The sequence below is a fragment of the Mastigoproctus giganteus genome, chromosome 5 (assembly GCF_048544385.1).
Source record: "Mastigoproctus giganteus isolate SK-2022 chromosome 5, ASM4854438v1, whole genome shotgun sequence".
In the NCBI taxonomy this organism is placed as follows: Eukaryota; Metazoa; Arthropoda; class Arachnida; order Uropygi; family Thelyphonidae; genus Mastigoproctus; species Mastigoproctus giganteus.
The window spans coordinates 180,068,441-180,092,077 of NC_143579.1; the positions used below are offsets into that span (position 1 = coordinate 180,068,441).

Sequence of the window (23,637 nt, forward strand, 5' to 3'; positions counted from 1 at the left end):
AGGTGCATGAACAAACGAGGAAGACGAAAAGTTGGTTTTGTGAGTTTGAAGTTGGACAGTAAATCGATGGTGGCTGTTGGCGGCACGGGTTCGGGCAACTCTTTTGAAAGGGAGAGCGAGAATTACAGAAGCCAATTCAGAAGAACAGTGTCCATGGAAGTATCTGTAGAAAAGGCATGCAGCAGAAACAGTACGTCTATAAAACAGAGTGGAGAGACTATGTTAGAGAGAAGTCATTAATTAACCTAACTTCCCTCTTCTGAATGGAATCTAGAAGACCGAGAGAGGTTTTTGGGGCACCCCCCCCCCAGATGCGGAAACAGTATTCCATGATAGGGCGGATTTGCGATTTGTAGGTAGAGAACAGCTATTTGGAAGAAAATTAATGCCGAGAGCGAAAGAAAAAAACCAAGTTTTTTAGATGCAGAGGAAACAATGTAATGTGCTTGTGCCAAGAGAGATTAGAAGTCAGAGTAATCCCCAAAAGAGACATATCATCTTGCCTAGAAATCGAAGTGTCACCAAAGATAAGTGTAGGAGCAGAAGAATCTTTTTTGCGAGATATAAGACAGGACTGAGTTTTAGAAGGATTGAAATCAACCAAGCTCTCTTTTCCCCACTGGAGAATTACCTGGAGATTGGCATTTAAGGAATTGGTAGCGGATATTCGAGAAGTTGAAGCTGATTGAGCAGGGCGCTTTCTGAAACCGGAAAGTGGAATGCAACATGCTATCATCAGCAAAACTGTGGATAGGATTTCCGGTCAATGGAAGAAGGTCATTAATATACAAGACAAAAAGAGTGGGGGAAAAGAACTGAACCTTGAGGGACACCAGCATTAGTGGAGAAGTTAGAAGACAGAGAACCATCTACCATCATCCTCAGTGAGCGGTTAGAAAGAAAACTGGATAACCAATTACAGAAAACAGTTGGCACACCATAAGATGGAAGCTTGTTTAGAAGACCTTTATGCCAAACACGATCGAAAGCCTTTGAGATGTCAAGAGCAACTGCTAGTGTTTCACCGAACTTTTCCATTGAATTTGTCCATAAATGGGTAACATAAGCCAGAATATCACCAGTAGATCTGACGGAATCCACACTGGCGATCGTTGATCAGACGGAAGGTTTCTAGGTAGTTTAAGAGTTTGAAGTTAATTGATTTCTCCATTACTTTAGAAAGAGTAGAAGTAATTGCAATGGGACGATAATTGGATGTATGGGATTTGTTTACTTTTTTAGGAACTGGCTGGATATGAGAAAATTTCCAAGCAGAAGGAAAAACACCTTTGAAATAAGAAAGTGAAAAAAGACGACAAAGAACAGGAGTAAGTTCAGGAGCGCAGGTTTTGAGAACAAGAGAAGAAATACCATCAGGACCTGGAGCTTTCTTAGTATCAAGATTCTGCCATCTATTTTAACGGAAGACCACAGGAACACTCAATGGAACATGTTGGGAATGGTGGGAGGTGTTTTACCAAGATCATTAATACATGCGTTGGAAGAAAAATGGATGCTAGCAGGCGGGCTTTATCCTTGACGGAAGTGACAATAGCACCATCTGGTTTTGGCAGAGATGGGCAAATGTTGCGGCCAATAGCTTTGGCGAGAGACCAGAATGCTCGGCTACCATTAGGGCAAGAAGCAAGTTTTCTACTCTTAACCTGTTCACAATCTAGTTTGGACTGATTAATAACTGCTTTACAATGGTTGCGAGCTTTGGTGTATGCAGAAAAAGAAACTGAAGTATTGGAAGCAAGCCAATTATGATAAGCAACATTCTTCTCTTGAACAGCCTTAGCGCATTTATTATAAAACCAAGGTTTAGATAAAGGACGACATTTTAAAGTGTAGTGTGGAATAAAGGGTTCCATTCCTAAAGAATAGTTTCACTGATACGATCTGAGCAAACGTTGAAATCAAAAGTTTTGAAACAGTAATCCGACCAAGAAAAAGAAGAAAAGAAATCTCGAAGGTCATCCCATTTCGCTTTCTTGTAATGCCAAACAACACGGGGTTGGGAATAGCCATGAGATAAAGGCTCCACTGGAGAAGAGACAATCACCAAATTGTGATCTGAGGTGCCTAAAGGATTAGCAGAGTTGTTTGTGAGAAAAAGATCAAGTGTGTTGCCTGTATGGTTAGGATTGTGTGATATTCTGGTAGGTAAATGAACAATCTGTGCGAGATCATTAGTAATTGCAAAAGCCTCAGCATCTCGACCAGCTGGATCTGTGTGACTAGAAATCGGAAGCCACCAAGGAAAATTTTCTCACTGTTAGGAAAGTTGGGCTGGAGAAAGTCAAGTTGCAAAGAGAGGAAGTCAAAGAACTCCAAGTGATTAATGGAGTTGGGAGAACGGTAGAAACAACAGATGAATTTGACAGAATCAGGCAGAGAGATTTTAAGCCAAAGAAGATCAAAGAGAGGAGATTCCAAATTGCCAAGTCTCTGACTAGGAATATCAGAACGGACATATGCACAAGTACCACCTTTGAGGCGAAAGGAATCATACAGCGAATATTTTGGGCATCTGAGAGGAGCAGTGGTTGAATCAACCGATAACTAAGATTCTGTCAGAAAAAGTACATGGGGTTTGGCAGACTGTAAGTGGAAATGGACATTACTGAGATTAGAACTAAGACCAGGTATATTTGTGAAATGAACTCGGAAGTGTTTGGAAGGTTTAGATCTTTTCGCAGATAAGTTTGCTCTATTAGTTTGACAATTCTTGGTGTGTTCAATAGTAAAAAAAGGTGGGGGGGCATGCTGTATAAGGTAATAAAATGTTTGGATATGGCGTACATATGGCAAGAAAATACCCAGATCCTTGACAAAATATGGCCTCGACAATGTCCCCCACATACACACTACTCGGACTCCCTCAGTCACTATCTGGCAGGGTAGGGGTAGCAAGATTATAGTAGCTGATCCGGAAGCCTTCTAAAGAGTTACCAATAGGTTCGGTCCGGTGTACTAACTATCGGCCGGCCTGCGAACACCGTTTTAGAGCTGTCCCCTCGAAATGTAACGAAGGTACCTGAGAATACCTTCAGATTTATAGTTCTACACATGCCCCTATGTCACAGAAAGGTAATATTCTCCCTCACTCGCTCTCCCTCCTTCTCACTACTTAAATAAATCTATTCCCATCCTTTATTAAATTACTCAGACCAACCTATATGCCTTTCCTAATGTCTATGATTAACTATCAGTTATTCAGAGGACTTACTTGTACCATTTCTTATTGCCTTCTCTCCCCTTTCTTTTATGTCTTTATTTTAGACAGAGTTCTTTCTTACAGGATTCCTACGATCTGCCGCCTTCCTTGAATGGCTTCTGCACAGCTCTTGCTTGACATTCTCCTCTTTAATGCGGCTATCAGAAGATTCTTCTCACTATTGGACGCTTCTTCTCCTTGCATAGGAAAGATTTCTAGTGCTCCTCGTCTCGGCACTTTATTTCTTTAACCACTCGTTTACCTGCAGACTCATCTCACTATTACTTACTAGGTACGCTTCAGTACCCCACACCCCCTTCCAAAAACACAGCACTCTTTCATTACTACTTCTGTCTTCTGCCGACTTTCATACCTTGACCTTTTACCATTTCACCTCCACCAACCTTTCTCCGCTACACCAAAAAAAAAACCTGCTCTCTTACCTCGACCAACCTTTCTCTCCAACCATCAAAGGAAAAAGCCCTTTTTTTTTCTCTTTTTGCGCCCTTTTCCCTCATTCATCTCATCCTCTCTCTCTCTCTCTCTCTCTCTCTCTCTCTCTCTCTCTCACTCTCTCTCTCTCTCTCTCTCTCTCTCTCTCTGGCCAATCACTTTCCATTTTCCTACAGCATTATTATTCTATTTTGATTCTGGCCCTCTATTTTTGTCTAGACCCCATTCTGATTGGTCGGCAACTATGTTCATAGCTGAGGATAGTTTTACGTTCCAAGGATTCTAGAACATTCCTGCCAGCAATCTATTTTCACTTACTCTCTTTCGTCACACGTCATAGCCGCCCTTGAAATTTATAAGAGCGCATTTAAACATCGGCCTCTTTTTTCTTCACTTTTAAAACTCTGTTCATTTCTCTCAAGTGCAGTGCCCGCTCTACTTCAGGTAAGCTGTCCAGCCCCCCTGCATTTTGTCGCACAATGTTTACCCCTTTCCCTCTGTAGCCACTCTTAACCAGATGAATGCGCCCCTACGTCAAACAAGTCTCACTAATCGCCTTTCGACGAGATCATTCTTTTTGCTTAAAGTAGTTCTATTTCCAGAATTTATTCACATCAAACAATAATTACTTAAATTTTCATCATAAAATTAATAAAAAATATCATGTAAGAAATGTATCTTACAATATACACAGCGTGAAAATTGCCTCATCAGACAACACTTACAACGGAAAATTTTCATTAGTTTCGCACATCTACAGAAACTTTGTATTAGTAGTAGCACATAATACAAGAAAGAAAGCTTATACAGCACCTTCAAAAAACAACAGTACTTTCCTTATCATTTGTCCATCCTTATAACAAAAAAAAAAATAAAATAAAATAATGATATTAGGGTCCCCTGTAAATGATTACATCTACCCATATTTATTTTGTCTGTAAATTGCATTTGTTCTCTGGTCGATTTGCCTGTTTGCTGGACGAAAAAAAAAAAACAGTTTTGCGGGGGGAACCTTGCTATCTACGCCTGAGATCGACTAACTCGGCCACGGAGTGAAAAAAACCCACTCAAGTTCCTTGCGTGCATCGTTGACGGGATTCGAACCCGGGCCTTTTCCACCCTAAGCGGAGATGGGAGAAACTTTAGGTGCCGCTAGAACCCAAACATACCTTATACCCTGTTTCTTTCTTCAAGCTCGCCCTCATATTAGCTCATCAGAATGCTGACTTGGCTCCTAAGATCCTCACACTCTCAACAACTGAAACATACAAAGACGTCCTTCTTCGCCGTATCATGTCCCACAGATAACTTAGCAAAAAGGCCACAGTAGCACGATTGTAGCTATGATTCACAATAAAAGCGCGATCGACGAGTCTCTCCCGAGCCAAAGAATTCAAGCTACGTTGAGTTTTTTACTTTGCCGCTCTTGAATCATGATTATAGTGTAAATTTATTTTAAATTACGTGCCACTCTTTATATGTTTCTAAATAACGCTACTGCTTTTTCTAATTTCTTAGCTAAAACTACCACTACTATGCACTGCACTACAAGTTATTAATTACGAGATACAATATTCGTGTGCATAACAAAGGCTCTACGCATATGAAGCCATAAATTACTAAATCCATAGCTAAATTTAAAAATAATTTAACGAATATTACTAGGCTTATTAAAGCTATTTATTGAACACAAACCAGTATGTTAATTAAGTACAAAAACGCAAAATTTTTCAAAGAAATTTATTCGTTTCCAAGTGCTAAAAATTCTTGGACTGCACTCTGAAATTTTCTGCAAATTCAGTTGTTCTGTTAGAGTCATTCTGATTGAGTGGTGTAATTTTAAAATAAAGACCTCGTATCCTTAATGCCTATTTCATAAATTGTCAAATGAGCTTTTGAGTGAGGCCTTATTAGATTCACTCAGGTCTGATAATAGGATTCGGGAAGAAAGGTCACTACCTAGAAATTTAGCAGGTATAAATAAGTAGTATTTTTTAGATAAGTGTGACTAAAACCTATTTTGTTTTGTCCAATCTACGTCTTAAAAGTTTGTTATGTTTTACATGTATTCATATATTTTATCTCAAGGATTATTAACTACGTATTGTCATTTCCTAGCCATATAAGAATATCATTAGCCGTATTTTTTTATCATGGGCAAAATCACATGCCAGACTAGAATGTCCAGTGAATACCTGATATTTGAAGCCGAGCAATGATCATTTATTCAGCAATAAATTTGTCGGTTTCCTTAATGTGGATTTAAGTGTATGTGCTGTGAAAAGCCTTACGTGGGAATTAATAAATTAATTTCAAAAACAAGGTTAAAAAAAGAAAAGATTTTCAAATTAAATGGTTTATTGATTTCTTAAGCAGAGATGGAAAAGAGGATTTCCTACTCTATAGCACGTTCAGTCAACTAAATAAAATTGCAATCGATGTCAACGTTTTGGATCCGCTCTTTGATTTTGTTCTCCAGACAAGTTGTTATAGCTGATTTTTCTGAGACAGATTGAGAACTCTCTCGGAAAGCGTCAATCTGTCAGAAACAACTTGTCTGGCCCTTAAAAAAAGTCCAATCGCTTTCGCATTATAAGAGCTTGTTTTGAGAAAGGAATTTCAGTGCGGACCCGAAATGCAGATAACAGTTGCAGTTTTATTTAGTTAACTGAACGTACCTTTACTATACGTTTAGTTAACTAAACAGTTAATTTGAATCGTGGAATCTGTGTGGATTTAAGCATTACATTTTTATTTATCAAATATTTAAAATTTCAAGACAGGTGCTGCATACATACCTATCAGGAATGGTAGGAAGAACTGTCCAACTCCAACAATGAAGTGACTTAATCCAACAGCAATGGCCAGTTTCTCTAGGCCTAAGTATTCCCTCATTATCACTGGGATATTGGTCATTATACCACCATTGAATACACCAACAACAACAGATACGCAAAGCATAAGTGAATATTCCCAACATAAAGGAAGCACAATCAATAGAATTCCCATCCCCATAAAAGCTAACATCACAGTATGTTTCCGCTTGAGATAGTGAGCGTCACAAAGCCAACCGATAATCAGTGCTCCGATCAAGTCTCCAATGGAAAAAGAGGAAACAAGGAAAACTGCATCTGACTCTGTAATAAATCGGTCGATTGCAAAATCAACCACCACTGTCAGATAAGATAAGAAATTCACAACAGTACATCCCATGGTAAAACACATTAATAAGTACACCGGATGCACGACGACCTCGAACATATCTTTAAAATTTTGAAATATTGTATTGTTCGTTCTCCTGAAAGTGCTCTTACTTGCCAACTTCATTTCTACATTCAGAACATCTTCAGAACCTTTTGTAACTGGTATTAATAACACGTTTTTGGACTTATTGTTCATTTCCACATTTCTCTCCACCTCTTCAGAAAGGAGAGGATGTGAGGTTTCTATGCGCCATTCTTTCTCTTTTGAACCACCATAAATATTTACATCCGTAGAAGGTACATTTCCATTTTCCAATATCCCATTTACTTTGTCACTTATATTTGATGTATCTTTCTTGCAGCACGGGGCTCTACAAAAGGCTGCTGGAATTAACCCATTAAGAACTACTCCACCTAGCAATAATAAACATCCCCTAAGGCTGTATGTAGTAAGCAAATAATCGATGAGAGGGGGCAAAGAAAATGATCCTACAGACGCTCCTACGTAGGCTATCCCAGTAGCCGTTGCTCTCCGTTTCTTGAAATGATGGTTGATGATTACTGGATTCAGAGTGACTACCAAACCACTGCCAATACCTGTAATAAAAAGAAATATTAAGATATTTCAATCAACTAATAAGTAACAGAAATGCAATATCGTATTATAGTGAATATTTTTCAGCATCCATGGGAATGCGCGCATAATCGACTCATTAAATTTTTAATACTTATCAAACTAATTTTCCTTCCGCTGTTTATATGAGATATTTTTCTTTCACAATTTTAAAGAATTTTTCTAAATGTGTTGCTGCCTTTTTTTATTATCGTAATTTATTTCTTATTTAAACTACCATGATTTTGAACTTCCATTAACATATAACTCGGAAATGGCGACTCTCCAAATTAATGATTAAATGGTGCTCAATCCGCCGTTGCTGCTTTCATACTTGTACATTTGACTTGACTGTTTTTGATTCTGTTTGCATAGTTCTTTCATGTTAATGTGAACCAATATGTCTTAACAATCCACACAGTATAATATATAAGACACTTGTATACATTTATATTGTATACAAATATATATAAGTTTCTGTATACGTCTACTGTAATAATTGTAAATTTCTTGTAAACGCTTTAATCATTTGCAATATGTACATCCTCGTAGTCTAACCAGTCTGTGCCAGAGGGCGCTGAGAATGTCAAAATAAAAGGATGATAATAATAATAACAACAATTTGGAAACCTAACTTGGCACGCTAACATGTGGGCATGTGTTATTGTTAGGGCGTTACATGTGTTATCTGCTTCCAGATACTCATCGAAGGTGGGCCAGATCCAGTAGATGGGACGCCTTTAGGTCTCAGTTTATGAGACAAAATGAAAAAAAAAAAAAAAACTCGCCAACTGTAACTACGAACACCACGTTAATCACAGTTAATTATCCAAAGTTAATTCAGTTCTTAACTATGGAAGCATACTTCTTCTTATATCAAATGCAGCTTTAGCAAAGGTTTGTAACAGCTGAAGTTTATCTGTTTCCATCAAGAGATGAAACGCTTGTCCAGGAATCACATTCACCAGAAGATCACTAATTATTGATCGCGCACAATCATAAATATTACATTCATACAAAATGTGAAACCGATTTTACTTGGCTCCACAAAAACACAATTATGTATTTGTTAATCCTAGAGCAAATAGTTTCTCATTCAATGAGCCATGGCCTGTTATTATATATAGCAACTCCAACCCAGGTGTAAACCATTCAGCTACCCTTTTATCTAGGAGAACCGTCACCTCAGGAAGAAATAACTTTGTCACCCTTCCCGCAGTTCCAGTGCCCCATCTCGTTTTCCATAGGTTAATTATCTCCTTTATACACCTCTGCCTTTCCCTTTTAATATCTACCTGAGTATCAATTGTAATGTTATGAAACGTAGCGGGTATCTTCTTCTTAATCCGATGACATAGTCCTCTGTATATCAGGAACAAGTCCAAAGGAATAGCCCCGGCCAACACCTGAATTGCTGCAATAGATACGGTCCTACACACTCTCAACATGCTGAGAAGCATTAATCTTTGTATAGAGTTGAGTTTTGCTTGGAACCTCACCAACACAGCACGATGAAACCATGCGCCTGCTGCATATGTTGTCATGGGGATAAATACTGCCTTATAATATATTGAGAGAGTCTTGGGGGACAAACCCCAGTCAGACTTAGAAACACGAATAACAGCACCAGAGAACTTTTTCACTTTAGCTCCTAAATATGTTAGATGTGGAAAAAATTATAGTTTCTAATATATTACTATTCCTAGATATTTAGCTTCAGATGTCATTGGTAGCTGAATACCATTTAACTTTATTTGTGGAGGTCGACCAGGGTCCAATTTGCTTTTAAAAAGCATGATTTTAGTTTATACGGATTAATAGTTAACTTATAGTTTTGTGCCCAGAGATGTAAATCAGTCAATACAATATTGGCATTATGTTCAAGAATACTCCTAAAATTCCCAGCCACTATAATTGTTATATCATTGGCAAAAGCTATTGTCCTACAGTTGGAAAAAGAGCGAGCTAACCAATTTTGTATGACAAGGTTCCATATGAAAGGACCTAAGACTGAACCTTGGGGACAACCACGATAAACCTGCTTTTTAATATAAAAGGTTTTAGATTTAACAATTACCTATCTGTCACTAAAATAACTTCCAATGTATATAATTTTTGAGAACATTCAGCTACCCTCAACTGAGCAAGAGCAGCCTCCCACCATACTGAGTTAAAGACATCCTGATAATACACAAAAATGGCCAATTCATACTTTGAAGCAGAACTCTCGATGTGTGTTCGAAAGTCCACTAAAGCATCCTCTGCTGAATTTCCGGATGAAAATCCGTATTGTTTATTTGATATCATTCCACGCTGCTCTATTAACTGAGTAATGCGCAGAACCATCAACCTTTCCAGTAACTTGCCAAGGTTAGCTAGAAGGGCTATTGGCCGGTAGGATCCAGGATCTGAGAGGGAGCTTACCAGGCGTTTTGATTAGCTTCAATAAAGCTAACTTCCAATCTGGTGGAAAATATCCTTCTGCAAGACATTTGTTATATAGTAATAGTAACAACTGCGGAAACAATTTATAAAACCGTGCTATAAATTCATTCTCTATCAAATCATATCTTGTAAATTTCTTAAAATTTAGTTTACCAATTGCACACGCTAATCCATTAAGTGTAAATGGCTCCGTAGTTAACTGAGTTTCATGTAAAGAATTTTCTCTTCTTATTGAAGTCTTATTTGACGTATCTTACAAGGAATCAACTTGTGGGAATAATTTATCAATTATAGCTTCAATAGAATCCATCCATCCAATTGTTTCTGTTGAACTTGTACACACAGTATTAAAAACATCCAAATTGTGCAGCTAGCTTGTCTCTTGCAATTTTATACAACAGTCCCCAGGATTCGAATTCCCCGACTCTTGGACAAATAATTTCCATGTTTCCCCTCTTACTAATTGTTATTGCTCTTCTGTAATTATTTTTCAGTGCTATGTACTCTTGATGTAAGCTAGCAATCTCACTGGGAGGCCAATGTCGATGCCGCTGAAATTGCCTCCTAGCACGATACACCTATCCGCGTTGCAGCGCTAAATCGCGAGACCACCATGGACATGATTTAGTAGAACTTATCTTCTTTCTGGCAGACTTATAGGCCGCCTTTGTAATAGAATCTTGAATATATCTACCCGCAACTAATGCAGGTAGGTTTATTAATTCTTGCTGCTTATGCGTCGGAAAATCCATGCAGACAAAATCCTCAAACATTGACCAGTTTATTGTTTTAAGTGAAAATCTAATTAGTTCCGGAATTCGATCCTGTACATTCTGGAATGGCTGTGCACTATCAACGTAGAAAGAAATAGCACTGTGATCACTAGAAGTCCAGTCCGAAAATACCCGCCAGTCGTACAAACAGTTCCGTAACCCAGCTCTTGTAATAGTTATATCGATATTAGATTCTCCCATTGCTCCACTAAATGTTGATAGCTGATTTGGTTTATTTATCATATAAATTATGACTGGAAATGAGATCTTCCAACATCAAACCCCTGGTATCAGTTATTGAACTATGCCAAAAGATAGATTTGGCATTAGCATCAGTTGCTATAATTACATTATATGGTCTTAATATTACTAAAGCATGCTCCAAGTAATTATTGAAGTCCATGGAAGGAGAGCAATACGCAGATATGAGATAAAACTGGATTGACACCGAAGCAATCATTACACAAGTAGCATATGAATTACATAAACCATCCTTGTGCCATTAAATAACATATCAACCAACATAAACCATGTACTATCACTACATCCAATTCTCTGTTAAAGATTAAAATACCTATCTTAGGCTTTTCTAGCACGGAGTGTATTACTTTTGAATACAGTATAAGGAATATCCTAATATTCTAGATTTCTGATCCGGTTGAATTATAGCCCAATAATGTTCTTGGATTGATACCACATCCACTTGCTTTTCTTCAGCTATTTGTCTAACCTTATCTGCTACCAATTTTTAACGTTGGCCATTTATTTGCAATATCCTTCCTTATTTGAGTATTGTTTACATTACCAATTGGCATAAAATCATCTGAAACATCCAACTCATCATGACCTAGATTAACATTACTATTGTTATCAGCCATTCTAATCATATAATGTCCTAGCCTGTACTAGTTCGAGTGCTCGTAAATGCTCAGGACATCTGACATCTCTGACCGAATGATTTGAATCTCTTTTCTTTCTTTGACAGTTAATACAGCAAGGGTCTTGGTCTTTATTTGGACATTCTGCTGCAACATGCCCTCCGTTAGCACAATGACCACATGAAGGTGATTTTTGCGAACAGTATTTGGTCGTGTGACTATATCCTGGGCACAAAAAACATTTTGACACTATCGTAAATGGTTTATGCAGGTGAGAGCTTGCTGACAGATATAATCTGTCCAATGTTGAAATGCATTTATATAATTTAGGTGATAAACTAATTACCCAATGAGCTGTTGCAGAATTTCTTGATCTAACTTTAAATCTAAAAACTAAATCCCTTTTAACTTGCTCCAAAGAGATATCATACTCCTCAAGGTTCTTACAATGTAATTCTTCAAAAAAAGTCATCTTGACTCAATTTCTTAAGAACATCATAGATTATTATTCCAGCAGACGCAAGGGATTCTGGCGCCGAAACACTAGTCAGCTCAGCTTTTGCACACTAGTCACACTAGTCGCAATGATTTAACTTTTATTGCCTTAAACTCATTTTTTAAGGTGTTTGCCACAGTATTCCTCACATCCATACCAGATTTATAATCACTTTTATCCGTAGCTCTAAGTATCATAACATTTTCCCCAGCATTACCAACTCTGCCAGTAGACAGATCCACTTACCACATCAGCATATGATTTCCTTACTGCTTGCCTTGGCTGATACAAAGTATCATGCTCATACCTAACTTTTGCTGCCTCAGGTCTAACAGATATTTGCTTTTCAATCTCATCTGTTCCGGTCGGGAGAACAGAAAATGTTTGCACCACCTGCTCTAAAAGCTGAGAACGTTTGATGACCTCATCATTTATAGCCTTAAGCCTTTCATTTTAAATCGGCAAGACTGTAGCAACAGTTTCCAAGTTAGTCCTTTTATCCATAATGATATCACCAGCTTTCTTAGTAACTTTATTAGTATCCCCAAAAAGAAAACCCATTATATCCTTGCGCATTTTTGAAATTCCCTCATACATTGATGACACATCTTGGACGTCTTCCAATTCATCAGTCATTGTAACAACTTCATTTTGGGTACCACCAGTGTTATCTTCATTCACAGGACTACTTCCAATAACATCAACCCCAGCTGATTCCTCATTCACTTCCTTATCCTACGATAATTGTGATATGAGACCACCATGTGGTCCTAATTGACTCTGACTAATTGCTCTTGAATAAACAAACTGACCATATTTCCTAACTTCTGTTTGACTCAGGGATTTTAGGTGGAAGTACCGGTGATCCATTATTCTCTCCACCAACTCCAGACGTTACATCCTTAGAGTTCATATTTTTTTCCTCCATTTTAGAAATTACTTCAAGTTTAAACAATTAAACAATCAGATTAATTTATATTGAACAAAACACGGGTTAGTAGGACAGTTACTCTCCTTTACTTAATCATATTTAATCTTGACACTAGAAAATAACTCAACAAATAGTAACTTATGATTACTTTAAAATCAGCTAGTTTTATTGTCAATCAACGCAAACAATACGTCTATAATTCACAGAGAATTATCAATCTCACAAAATGAACAATTTGTTATTTTGTAATCCTTCTATATCTATAAACTTCTTCCAACACAGGAACTATTATTAACTACGTGAGTAAACCGTATAAACTCAATTTCACACTAAAATGGCCGCCATTATTACCTTGAAGATCACAATATGCACTGTCTATTTGACCCAAATAAACCCAATAGGGTTACCTGATAACCTTTGTTCCAAATAATTTCTCCTACTTATTGTAGCACTAAAGGTTCAAAGCAACAATATTATCTGTACTTACAGTAACTTTCTTGATCTATCAGCAAAAAAAAAAAAAAAAAACCTGAGTTACGTTTCCCGCCAAATTAAGGATCCGCCGACGATGATCGTTACCACATGGCAGCCATATTGGCTCTGCCGATGTGGTAATCCACACACACACTTAACCAAATAGCTATATCTGCAAAAGCTAAGTAATATTTCACCTTGCAACTATTGTTGTTGTTATTTTGGTTTTTAGGAGCATTAGCAACTAAGGCCATATTGCTCCGGGAAATGCGGTGGTCATTTCCTGACCTTTCCGCATCCTCCGTATTTGGTGGTGACGGGCTCGAACCCCGGTCTAATCAAGAAGCGGGTGCTACGCACTGCTGCTCCTGCCCACCTGGCTACGGAGGCGCCTCCTTGAAACTATTAATAACACCTAAAGAAACTTCCACAGTTAAATCACACAAAATAGCAACCCGTTTAACCACAATAAACCGAAGATACGATCCTGGCACGCTGACAGACGAATCACGGCCAGTTCACACAACTATTCCCGAATAGTTGTGTGGTGGAATACAAGATTCGTTGAAGTTATAATTTCGTGTGGCGAAATTATAACTTCGGGCTTTTCATGGCTCTTCTACTTCGAGAAGGTAAGGAACCTATCATCTGATTCACTTTCTTCTTCTCTTTTTTTTTTTTTTTTCAGCTCTCTTTTCTAGCGATTTCTCGTATTCAGCTCTCTCCTGTCTTTACCCAATTAGTGTTTTTCCCTTCCCCCATTTTTTCGGAAGATGCAGAAAAACTCTGCTTCCGTGCATCATTTATCCATTATAATACTAAATACATCGTTAAAGTGTCTCATGGTAGTAGACTGTAACTATCCCCTTAACCCTTAACCCTTAATCTCTTTTGTCATCCACTTTGGCATTTTCCTTTGCGGAACGTCTCCACTGGAAACAAATTCATATGTATATTCCAGGATAAATCTCTTAAATACTTCCATAATGTAGTCGCATCTAACAGCAGCGTATAGTCGTCCCTCCAGTTAATAAAGTCCAAGAAATACCTCAATCCATTTATAGTCCGTTTCTCTTGAAATTGAAACGCTAAACCTTTTTTATGACATCATGTTTTGAGGATACAAGAAATACTCGACATTAAAAAATGAATTTTAGACATGCTTCCAAGATGTCGGAATCTCTGGGCTAGATCAAGAGGGTTTTGAAAGGAGCATAGTACAAAATTAGATAAACGAATATAAGAATTAAAATCCATTCTTATAACATTTTGTGTTAGTTCCTCTTATTTAAGGTTGAAATATAAAAATTTCGATTTTATTGCCGAATGTAGGAGGAAGTAGAGCGTAAAGAAATGATTTACACAGAAAACCAAGGCACTGCACTGTTTTTGAAAACGGAACGTGATTTATTAACAGTATGAAAACTAGTTGCTGTTGTTGCAATGCGAATTTCAACATATTAAAGAGAAAGAGTGTATTAAAACTTAGCTTTCTTGGGCACCTTTGCCAATGCGCCATGAAAAATCAAATAATCAACCAATCAACCCTGTGCACTTTTTTGTTGCTCTTGAAATATCTTGAAAAGACAGTATTCAAACTTTCGATAGGAAATGGCGTACATTTCAGCAATTCAGCCTTTCAGTTGTGGATGAGGATAAATATATAGTACTATATATCAAACTGATGAAAATGACTACAAATATGCTATATCGTATCCACTATACTTAAATAAAAAGCTAATGGTGTTGTATTGAACGAGAGTAGGAGCCCAGGGAATGAGCACACCGTTCCCAGTTGGCCTGTAAATTCATCGAATACTCTGCTTGAGTAGGATTGAAAACATCACATATCATTCTAAACTTTTTCTGGGCATTTTCATATTAGGGGACTCCCCCAGTTTAAGTTCATGAAGCCACCATGAAATATGTCTATAAATTGTATGTATTTTGTAGTCGGTTTGGTTGTTTTTTTTCCCGGCGAAAAATCAGTTTTCTAGGTTTGGAAGCCATGCTACCTCATCCTGGCCGCCAACACCGCCACAATGTAAAATAAACCAATAAAAAATTTCCTTTTACGGGATTCCAATCTAATTCTTTTCCACATTGTGTAACGATGACAATCATCACCATCGTGCTACTTGCGAGGGCAGTTTCTCTGAATAAATTCAAACTATTATTTCAACGACAACGGATCTTGTTGTCCATATTCGTGTTTGTAGAAATCTGGGTTCACGGCCGATTAACATATTGTGATTCGGAAAAGTCTGGAATAACTCTCGGGTAAATCTTACTCCCTCCGCTTAGATTGCTAAATATAACTTCGATTGAAGAAGACTTGAGAAATTTCTCAATCGCGATGCGGATCTCGAACACTAATTTCTCCAAACGAGTGGCAGACGGTGACGTACTGTACCGGCTAAGCGGCTACGAGGGCACCGTCTCTAACCAAATAAAAACAAATTCAATTTATTATTTTAACGGCACTGGAGCTTGTCGCTCATATCCGTGTGGTTTTTTTTTTTTTTTTTTTTTTTGTCTGTAGAATTGTGTTCAGTAGCCGATTTGCAAGTTATGCTAAAAAGCGCGGAATAACTCACGGGAAGGGGACCCTGTTCCAACGCCTAAGATCGTTCGTCTACAGCCTCGATTGAAGAGAACGTTAGGAACCCCCGCCCCCCAGTCATTGACGAGAATCGAACATAGTGGCAAGTGGCGAAATATCATACCGACTAAGCTACCACGTGGGTTACTAATTTTAATAAGCACTGATTTTAATTTCTGGAGTTGCCAAAAAACACGTCGCATTTTGTTGTACGGACTGCAGTAGACTATAGCAAATTAAATGTACTTGATTTTGTGCACAGATTATGAAGTCAAAAACGTAAAACAGAACTATGAGAGATATTTAATTTGCCACAACCTATACAACAATTTAATGAAAGGGTTCTGGGTTAATTTTCACAGTACGCTGATTCTTTTCAAATACCTTCTATTTAAAGAACAGCAGAAACACCAAAATAGTTATTCAACAGAAAATGTGTACCCATAACAGGGATAAAGATAACAGGCGGTTCAAGGTCACACAGTAAGCCTTCTAGTCCATGGCGTAAGTTCGGAGCGGGAAAGCCAGAAATGAGTGACCTTGAGCCACCTACCAATTTGGATTCGATCTGGATTCTGGATTCTGGATGCCAATCTGGATTCGATTTATGTCAACTGCAGGAATTTCTAAACTCCTCAATCGAAGCTGAAAGTTAATCGATCTTAGGCAGAAAGTATAGCATTTTGCCCTTGGGTTATTTGAGTTTTTCAGACCGCATAACGTGCAAGTCGACCCATTAACACACACACATAGACACACTCTTCTACACTTAACGAGTTGAGCTCACGCTTGAGGGCTGTCAATACCAGTGTTTCTTCTTCTTTTTTTATGTTTACCCTGTTTCAATCTAAAACTTATTTAAATTAACTTTTGTTATATCTGGTGAAGTTTGATTTTATTTAAAAAACTTACCTCTCACGACTCCAAATAAAATTATTAGTAATAAGATGTTGGAAGCGAAGAAACAGCATGTGACGCCAACAGTCGAGATAATTATTCCCCACAGTATGATGGTCCTGATTGTGAAGTACTGGATTAAGAAACCAGTCAGAGGTCCTGGGAAAAATTAAGACTTAAATCAATACGTAGTTCAAAGATTAATTACAATGATTCTTGAGTGAATTACACTCCAGTAAATAACACAAATTGTTGAGGAAATAAAGTTAATTCACTCGAGATTGTAAAAGTTCACTGTACAGATTAAAATTAAACCATCTTACCAAACTATTGGTTTATTAGGATAAATGAAAACAACGATTTTACCAGATCAGATTTTAATGCGGTATTGCAGAGCCATAATTAAGACTGAAAGAAGGACTTAAAAACGTAGGATTTTTAAAATAATACACTATATTTATTTTTTAAATTTAAAATTTTAAATACCGCAAAATGAGTGAGCACGACACGCAGCTTGAAGCATTTCATTGTTTGTTTATAATATTTATTTATGGGGTGTATTGGAAGAAAATTTTTTGACGTTAAAAACATTTTTACTGGCGTTATTCCAAAAATTTTGTAACAAAAAACCGTCATGCGAAAAAGCGTTACGGAAGTGACGTCATCTTCAACTTCCGAAAAAGCGAATTATTGTAATTTATATTGTTGCAATCATACTTGTATGATGGCAACAATAATTTATCTTTGACTGGACCAAATGTAATGAAATTTTGCACGGAGCTTCATCTTAGCTTTATACTAGAGGAAAAACTTTCAAACCTCTGAAAATTGCTCTAGTTTTTTCCAGGATAGTGGAAAATATATTAACGTGTGATCAAGGAAATTTTCTCATGTAATAAACAGCATAATGTGGATGTATAGTATATGCTGGAAAGCTAAAGAACTTAGAAATATTAAGGTTTCAAGATACAAAAAAACTTTTGGAAACTGGGAAATGCGTTAATTTTAAAACGCGTCTATTCACCTGGTGTTTTCAGATTGAATGTAATTTTTTTCTTTGTAGTTAAACTCTGAGGCTTTTTTTATGTGCAGACCTCTTTTGTCCTGGCATGTCCAAGTTGAAGGAAACATTCTTCAACTTGGATTCGAAATGTTTTACTGGCAAGTACCATGGTGCGTATGGACCAACGTTTCACTGGTGAGAGCTACCAGCAGTTGTTAGGAGACCACCCTGCCATGTTTGCAGATTCCTACGCACGTCTTCAGACATCTAGTGGAGTCAATGCCTAGGGGCCTAGGCGAATAGCTGCTGTTATCCGTGCGAATGGTGGCCCAACACGGTATTAGGTAGGTGGTCATAATTCAGTGATCACGAGTGTATGACGTTACGTACGTCAAACATTATTATTAATGTTAGTTTTACTCCTTTACAGCCGTTTAGATTGGTGTAAATTAGTTAATTAAGAAAACATTCTTCAACTTGGACATGCCATCAGATCTTTTGATAAATATTACACGTAATGGAACAACTATAGATGGTGTATTTAGTCGTGAACTTAAAATCTCTTCAATGTAAAAATTATATATCCTAACTTTAGTCATTACAGATCAATATTTTCAGTAACCGATATGTAATTATTATTAATAAAATAAAAACATTGTTATATTATTATCCATGAATTTTATTAATATCTGAAAATTAAAACGTTTTTAACGCCTGCCGATGACCCTTAAATGTAAAACATTTAAAACTCTTAAATGTAAATATGCTAGCGGCAGGACACATTATGTACCTGCTACAGAATTTTTATTTTACTTTGCTCCGGGCGCAGCAATTCCTAGTTAACGCTTTGTGGTATAGGAATTGCTCTTATACAGTCGAAGCTCTATATAAAGACCTCAGGGAACGACAAAGCGATCATTATATCGAATGGGCGTTATATCGATTGTTCATAAAATAGCATTAGGTTAATGAGAAATTGGCCGGGACCAACCACATAGGACGTTAAAAAGAGGATTGCTATAAAGAGCTTCGACTGTATGTAATACAGCACTCCATCATTGTTTATGATTGCATTAGCTGAACTATGCCTCTATTCCTTCGGCGGTACGGATTTTAATTAAGTATGGACAAAGTATCCCCCCCCCCACACAACACTTCCTTTCAGTTTGTCTCACAGTGATTCTGCTGGGCTCAACCAGAACTCTAAGCGGTCTAATCGATTAGTCTCTGTATACTTCCCGAGCCAAGCAGCCATATCCTATCCTTTGTAACAAGGATTATCCAGTTGAAATACAGTTTAATAAAACTACATCACTGCTGGGTTATATAACACTGTCGCTCCTTCTAACGTGCGAAACACACAAGACCCATAGGTCCAACGCAGAAAGTAGATCCAAACCATCAGACTGACGAACCACCATGCTTCACAGTTGGTACTGTGCAGTTCTCATAACTTTCTCTGGATTGCAGCGTTCTTTCATTCGGTAAAAATAACGCATATAGAGTCTCGTCACTTCACTAAATTCACTTCTTTCCCGCTAGAGGTCATTTTCTCCGAGCATGACGTCATTTCTCTCTAAGGCCCGCTTTAGGGTGACCTACGGGCGCGGTCTCCCCGGGCGATGAGTGATTTGGGGGTGCTGTGAACCTCAGTACTATTTAAAATAAAATTGGTATAAAGAATTTGTTGCAATATTGTATTCTTTCTTTATTATTTCCTTTCCAGAACTGCATGCTATTCTAGTGTATACTTTAGTCAAATGGCTTTGACATGAACTGAAATACTGCTGCTGTCTGTGCAATTCGTATTGTATTTTATCTTGCGGTTTGTGAGCACCAGTATTTGCCCTTGTCGCAAGTCAAAGAAAGAGTGGTTTTTTTTTTTTTTTTTTTTCATTTCATAAGCGGGACAGAATAAGCGAGGATTTATGAATTAAACAGTTAATTTTATGACTTCCAGTTCACTTATGGATTTCATTTAGTGCACGTTTTTCCGTTCGTCCTTATTCAAAGCGAGCGGGCCGAACAAGAACAATCATTCTCAGCTACTTTTGTGCCCATGAAGTTGAATAGACATTAGAACAGTGCTCTCCGAACTTTTTTGTGTCTACGGGTACATTTGAAAGCCTTAAATATATCAAGAACACCTGCGTGAGTTTCACCAAACTTTTCCATCGAACTTTTCCAAAGATGAGTAACATATGGCAGTATATCACCATTGGATCGAAACTGACTGAATAAATAAATAAATGTTTATTGTGAAGTGCAGAAAAAAAAAATACAACACAATATGCTATCACGGTGACGAGCGCCAGGGGTTCACATGTAGGCGTTTGAACATATTAAGGAGTAAGAGTAACAGAAAAGTGATAAATATCAGTTTGATTTATGTTCACGGAGCGTCGCAATCCTCTTTTAGAAGGTCAGGGATCATGGGAGACGAAGGCCATGATAAAGTTGAATCTTTCTTTCTTGTTCACTATCAAGCTATCAAAGTCAGCTTCTACACAGTTCAGGGTGAGGAGCATCTGCTTGGAAAAGACCTTGTTAGTTAGTGCAAGCCTATTGTGGTGGGTCACAAGTGCGGGTGACGATCTTGGGCTTGGCTGTGGGGGTGCGGGATTTCATGCGCGAATTGCGCTAAAGTGATAGTAGACCCAGGTCACACAATATACTTTTCCAGGCTCGCTCTGTAGAAATTTTATGATATTACATGCATCCAAGGTGGAGTTGGGCTTAATCAGGGTGCCTGGAAGCCATCAAGAACTTATTTACACCACATGTTAAAAGTTATGTCAAAGGGTATTTAAATATATATAAATATATCTTGTATATAATTTGATGTACATAAGTCTCGTCGAGGCTGTATTTTGTGTGTGTAAATAAAGGAAAAATGAATGAAAAAAAAAATGTGGGATCCTCCAAGAGCATCGTTCCAAATGTTAGATGATATTTGATCAGTGAGGAGTTTGGCTGTGGAGACTAACCTCTTTTCCATGATCAGGGAATCCATATTAACAATAATTGATCACAGGGAAAGTTTCGAGATAGTTTAAGAGTTGGGAGTCGATGGATTTCTCCATAATTTTGGAAAGAATAGCTGTAAATACAGTGGGACAATAATAGGAATGGAGGGATTTGTCACACTTTTTCTTGGAACTGGCTGAATATGATCAAATATCCAAGTGGAAAGAAACATACCAGTGGAATAAGGAAATGTCAAAAGCTTCCAGGACAGAACAGGGGCACAGTTTTTTGAGCACAAGAGCTCAGGCGCACAGTTTTTAAGAACAAGTGCAGAAATGCCATCGGAACCTAGAGCTCTTTTGGCATCAAGATTTTTCATAATTCTTTTAACATCGAATACTCCCACCTATAACATGTATACTGACATGTGTTATTGTCAAGGGCTGCTCCTAGAACGTTAGTTCAAATCCACCTCGTATCACTGTAATTTTACAGACTCTGTAAAAAATGGGCCATACATGTAGTAGTGAAAGGTTTGTGTAGTTAGTGCGTGTTGTGTTGTTTGGGCTGGCCGCTTGGTTACCCAGGAGCAGCAATCACCTGTAAAACCTCTTCTGAGTACTCGTCCACACCACTGGGAAGGTGGGTCAGTTCCAGTAGGTAGGATGCTTAGGGTATCAGTTTATGAGACAAAAAAAAAAAAAAAAAAAAAAAAACATCTGGGAGCCAAATCCAGAGGAGAGGAAGAAGAAGGAGAATTTAAAAAAAAACGAAACAAGAAAAAAAATAATAAAAAATATATAAGAAAGTAGAACTTAAAATTCTTAACACTTCCCTTCATTGAAATCTTATGTACTGTCTTCATAAAGTATTTATACTATACATTCTTCTTCTTAACAAAAATTATTAGCTGTCTCAATTTTTACAACACACTGGATTTATTCAAAACTATTCGTGTCAGCAGCAATTTTCGTCTTTTAAACACCTGATTGGCGAACACATGAAGCGCATTTAGATTAAAGGGAGTTTCAATAAGTTTAGTCTCTTGACTAGGAGAAATTGTTCCGACAGTAGTTTCAAATTCAGTCCTGATGTCCAAATATTCTGGACAGTCGTACAAAACATGGCTCCAACTGTCGGCCTCTTCAAAAAAACAGAGGTGTATTGCCCAGGCCGAATAAACTATAAACAGTTTATCATTTAACGAACCATGTCCTGTAAGAATATAAGAGCTGAACATGTTCATAGAGAACCACTTATTTGTCCTCATGTCCATTAAATAAGAAACTCGAGGAATAAATTTCTTTGCCATTAATCCAGCTTCGGATGTATCCCATCTGCCATTTGTTCACCAACTCATTCCAACATCTTTGTTTCTTTCCTTAGCATCTTGTTGTGTGTCAATCTCAATCCTCATAAATGCAGTTGGAATCTGTTTGCGAATATGAAAACATAGCCGATACTGTTCGATAAACACATAGAATAGCCAACAGCATTGTCCTTTGCAATGACATGAGTTTTAGTTTAAACCTAACAATTACCGCCCTGTGGTACCATGCACCAGCAGCATAGGTAACCATTTAAGACTAAATTAGATCTAAACAAGCCGCCTCAAATTAAAATTAAATATTTAGAAGTGAAAGTTGATTTAGGAATGACAATTAATTACCAGCTAAATTTCTTTGCACATATTTCTTATTCTGGTAAAGTTAAGAAGTTCACTGCAGCTATTTCTAGGATATCAAGAACAGAGTGGAGATTGTCGAGAAAAACTTTGAAGTTATACTATTCTGCATCTTCCTCCCTATGGTTACTTGTGCTGCTGGTGCATGGTACCACAGGGAGGAAGACTGCAGAATAGTATAACTTCAAAGTTTTTCTCGACAATCCCCAGTATGTTCTTGATATCCTAAAAATAGCTGCAATGAACTTCTTAACTTCACCAGAATAAGAAAGATGTGCAGCAAAATTTAGCTTGTAATCAATTGTCACTCCTAAATATTTAATTTTAATTTGAGGAAGTCTGTTTAGATCTAAATTGTCGAGAAAAGCTAGGATGATTATTTCTAAAACTAGGATGATTATTTTTATGACTTTCGTTGTAAAAATAATCATCCTAGTTTTATTAAAACTAATGGTAAACTTGTTTTGAAGAGTCCACTTATATAGATCCTTTAATACATGGTTGACAGAAGACTGGAAAGCTCATCGTGAAGTACCTTCAATTAAAATAGTTAAATCATTGTCATATAAATAAATAAGATATTTATTGTACAGTTCACCGGTACACGCAGGTACCACGACCATACAATACCCTTCACGGCACCATGCCAGGGGTTAATATGTAATGTCTCGCCAAAAGTTCATGCTAACCACTTCATCATCTTCATTTTTGTTTCTGTTCTATGGTGACCCCAAGACTCTCGTCCAAATCCACCTAGTATTATTGTCGAACATGTACTCTATGAATATTACAGGTGGCCTGAACATTATATTCAGGCCACCTCACCACCAGGAAGCAGTTACACATGGGCAGCTGCTACCTGGTGCCCGTCCCAGGCACGTTTTCCAACCTGGGTCTACTAAAGCTCTTAATTTGCGAATTGCTAACCATTCCTATCTTCTCTAACCACTCCCATCATGCTAACCACTGTGTATGTTCTTGTATCGGGTGGCTCCTAG

The 23,637-nt window shown here is 37.5% G+C and overlaps 1 protein-coding gene across 1 annotated transcript in view; it reads right to left on the reverse strand.

The window, feature by feature from the left end:
* The window catches only part of LOC150085885 (uncharacterized), a 166,482-nt gene that overhangs the window by 93,608 nt on the left and 49,237 nt on the right, over positions 1-23,637 (reverse strand). Inside the window, exons 2-3 of the mRNA XM_090374728.1 lie at positions 17,001-17,144; positions 6,472-7,473 (exon numbers count right to left, since the gene is read on the reverse strand). Coding sequence (XP_090230854.1) covers positions 6,472-7,473; positions 17,001-17,144 — 1,146 coding nt within the window. The remainder of the gene's footprint in view (positions 1-6,471; positions 7,474-17,000; positions 17,145-23,637) is intronic.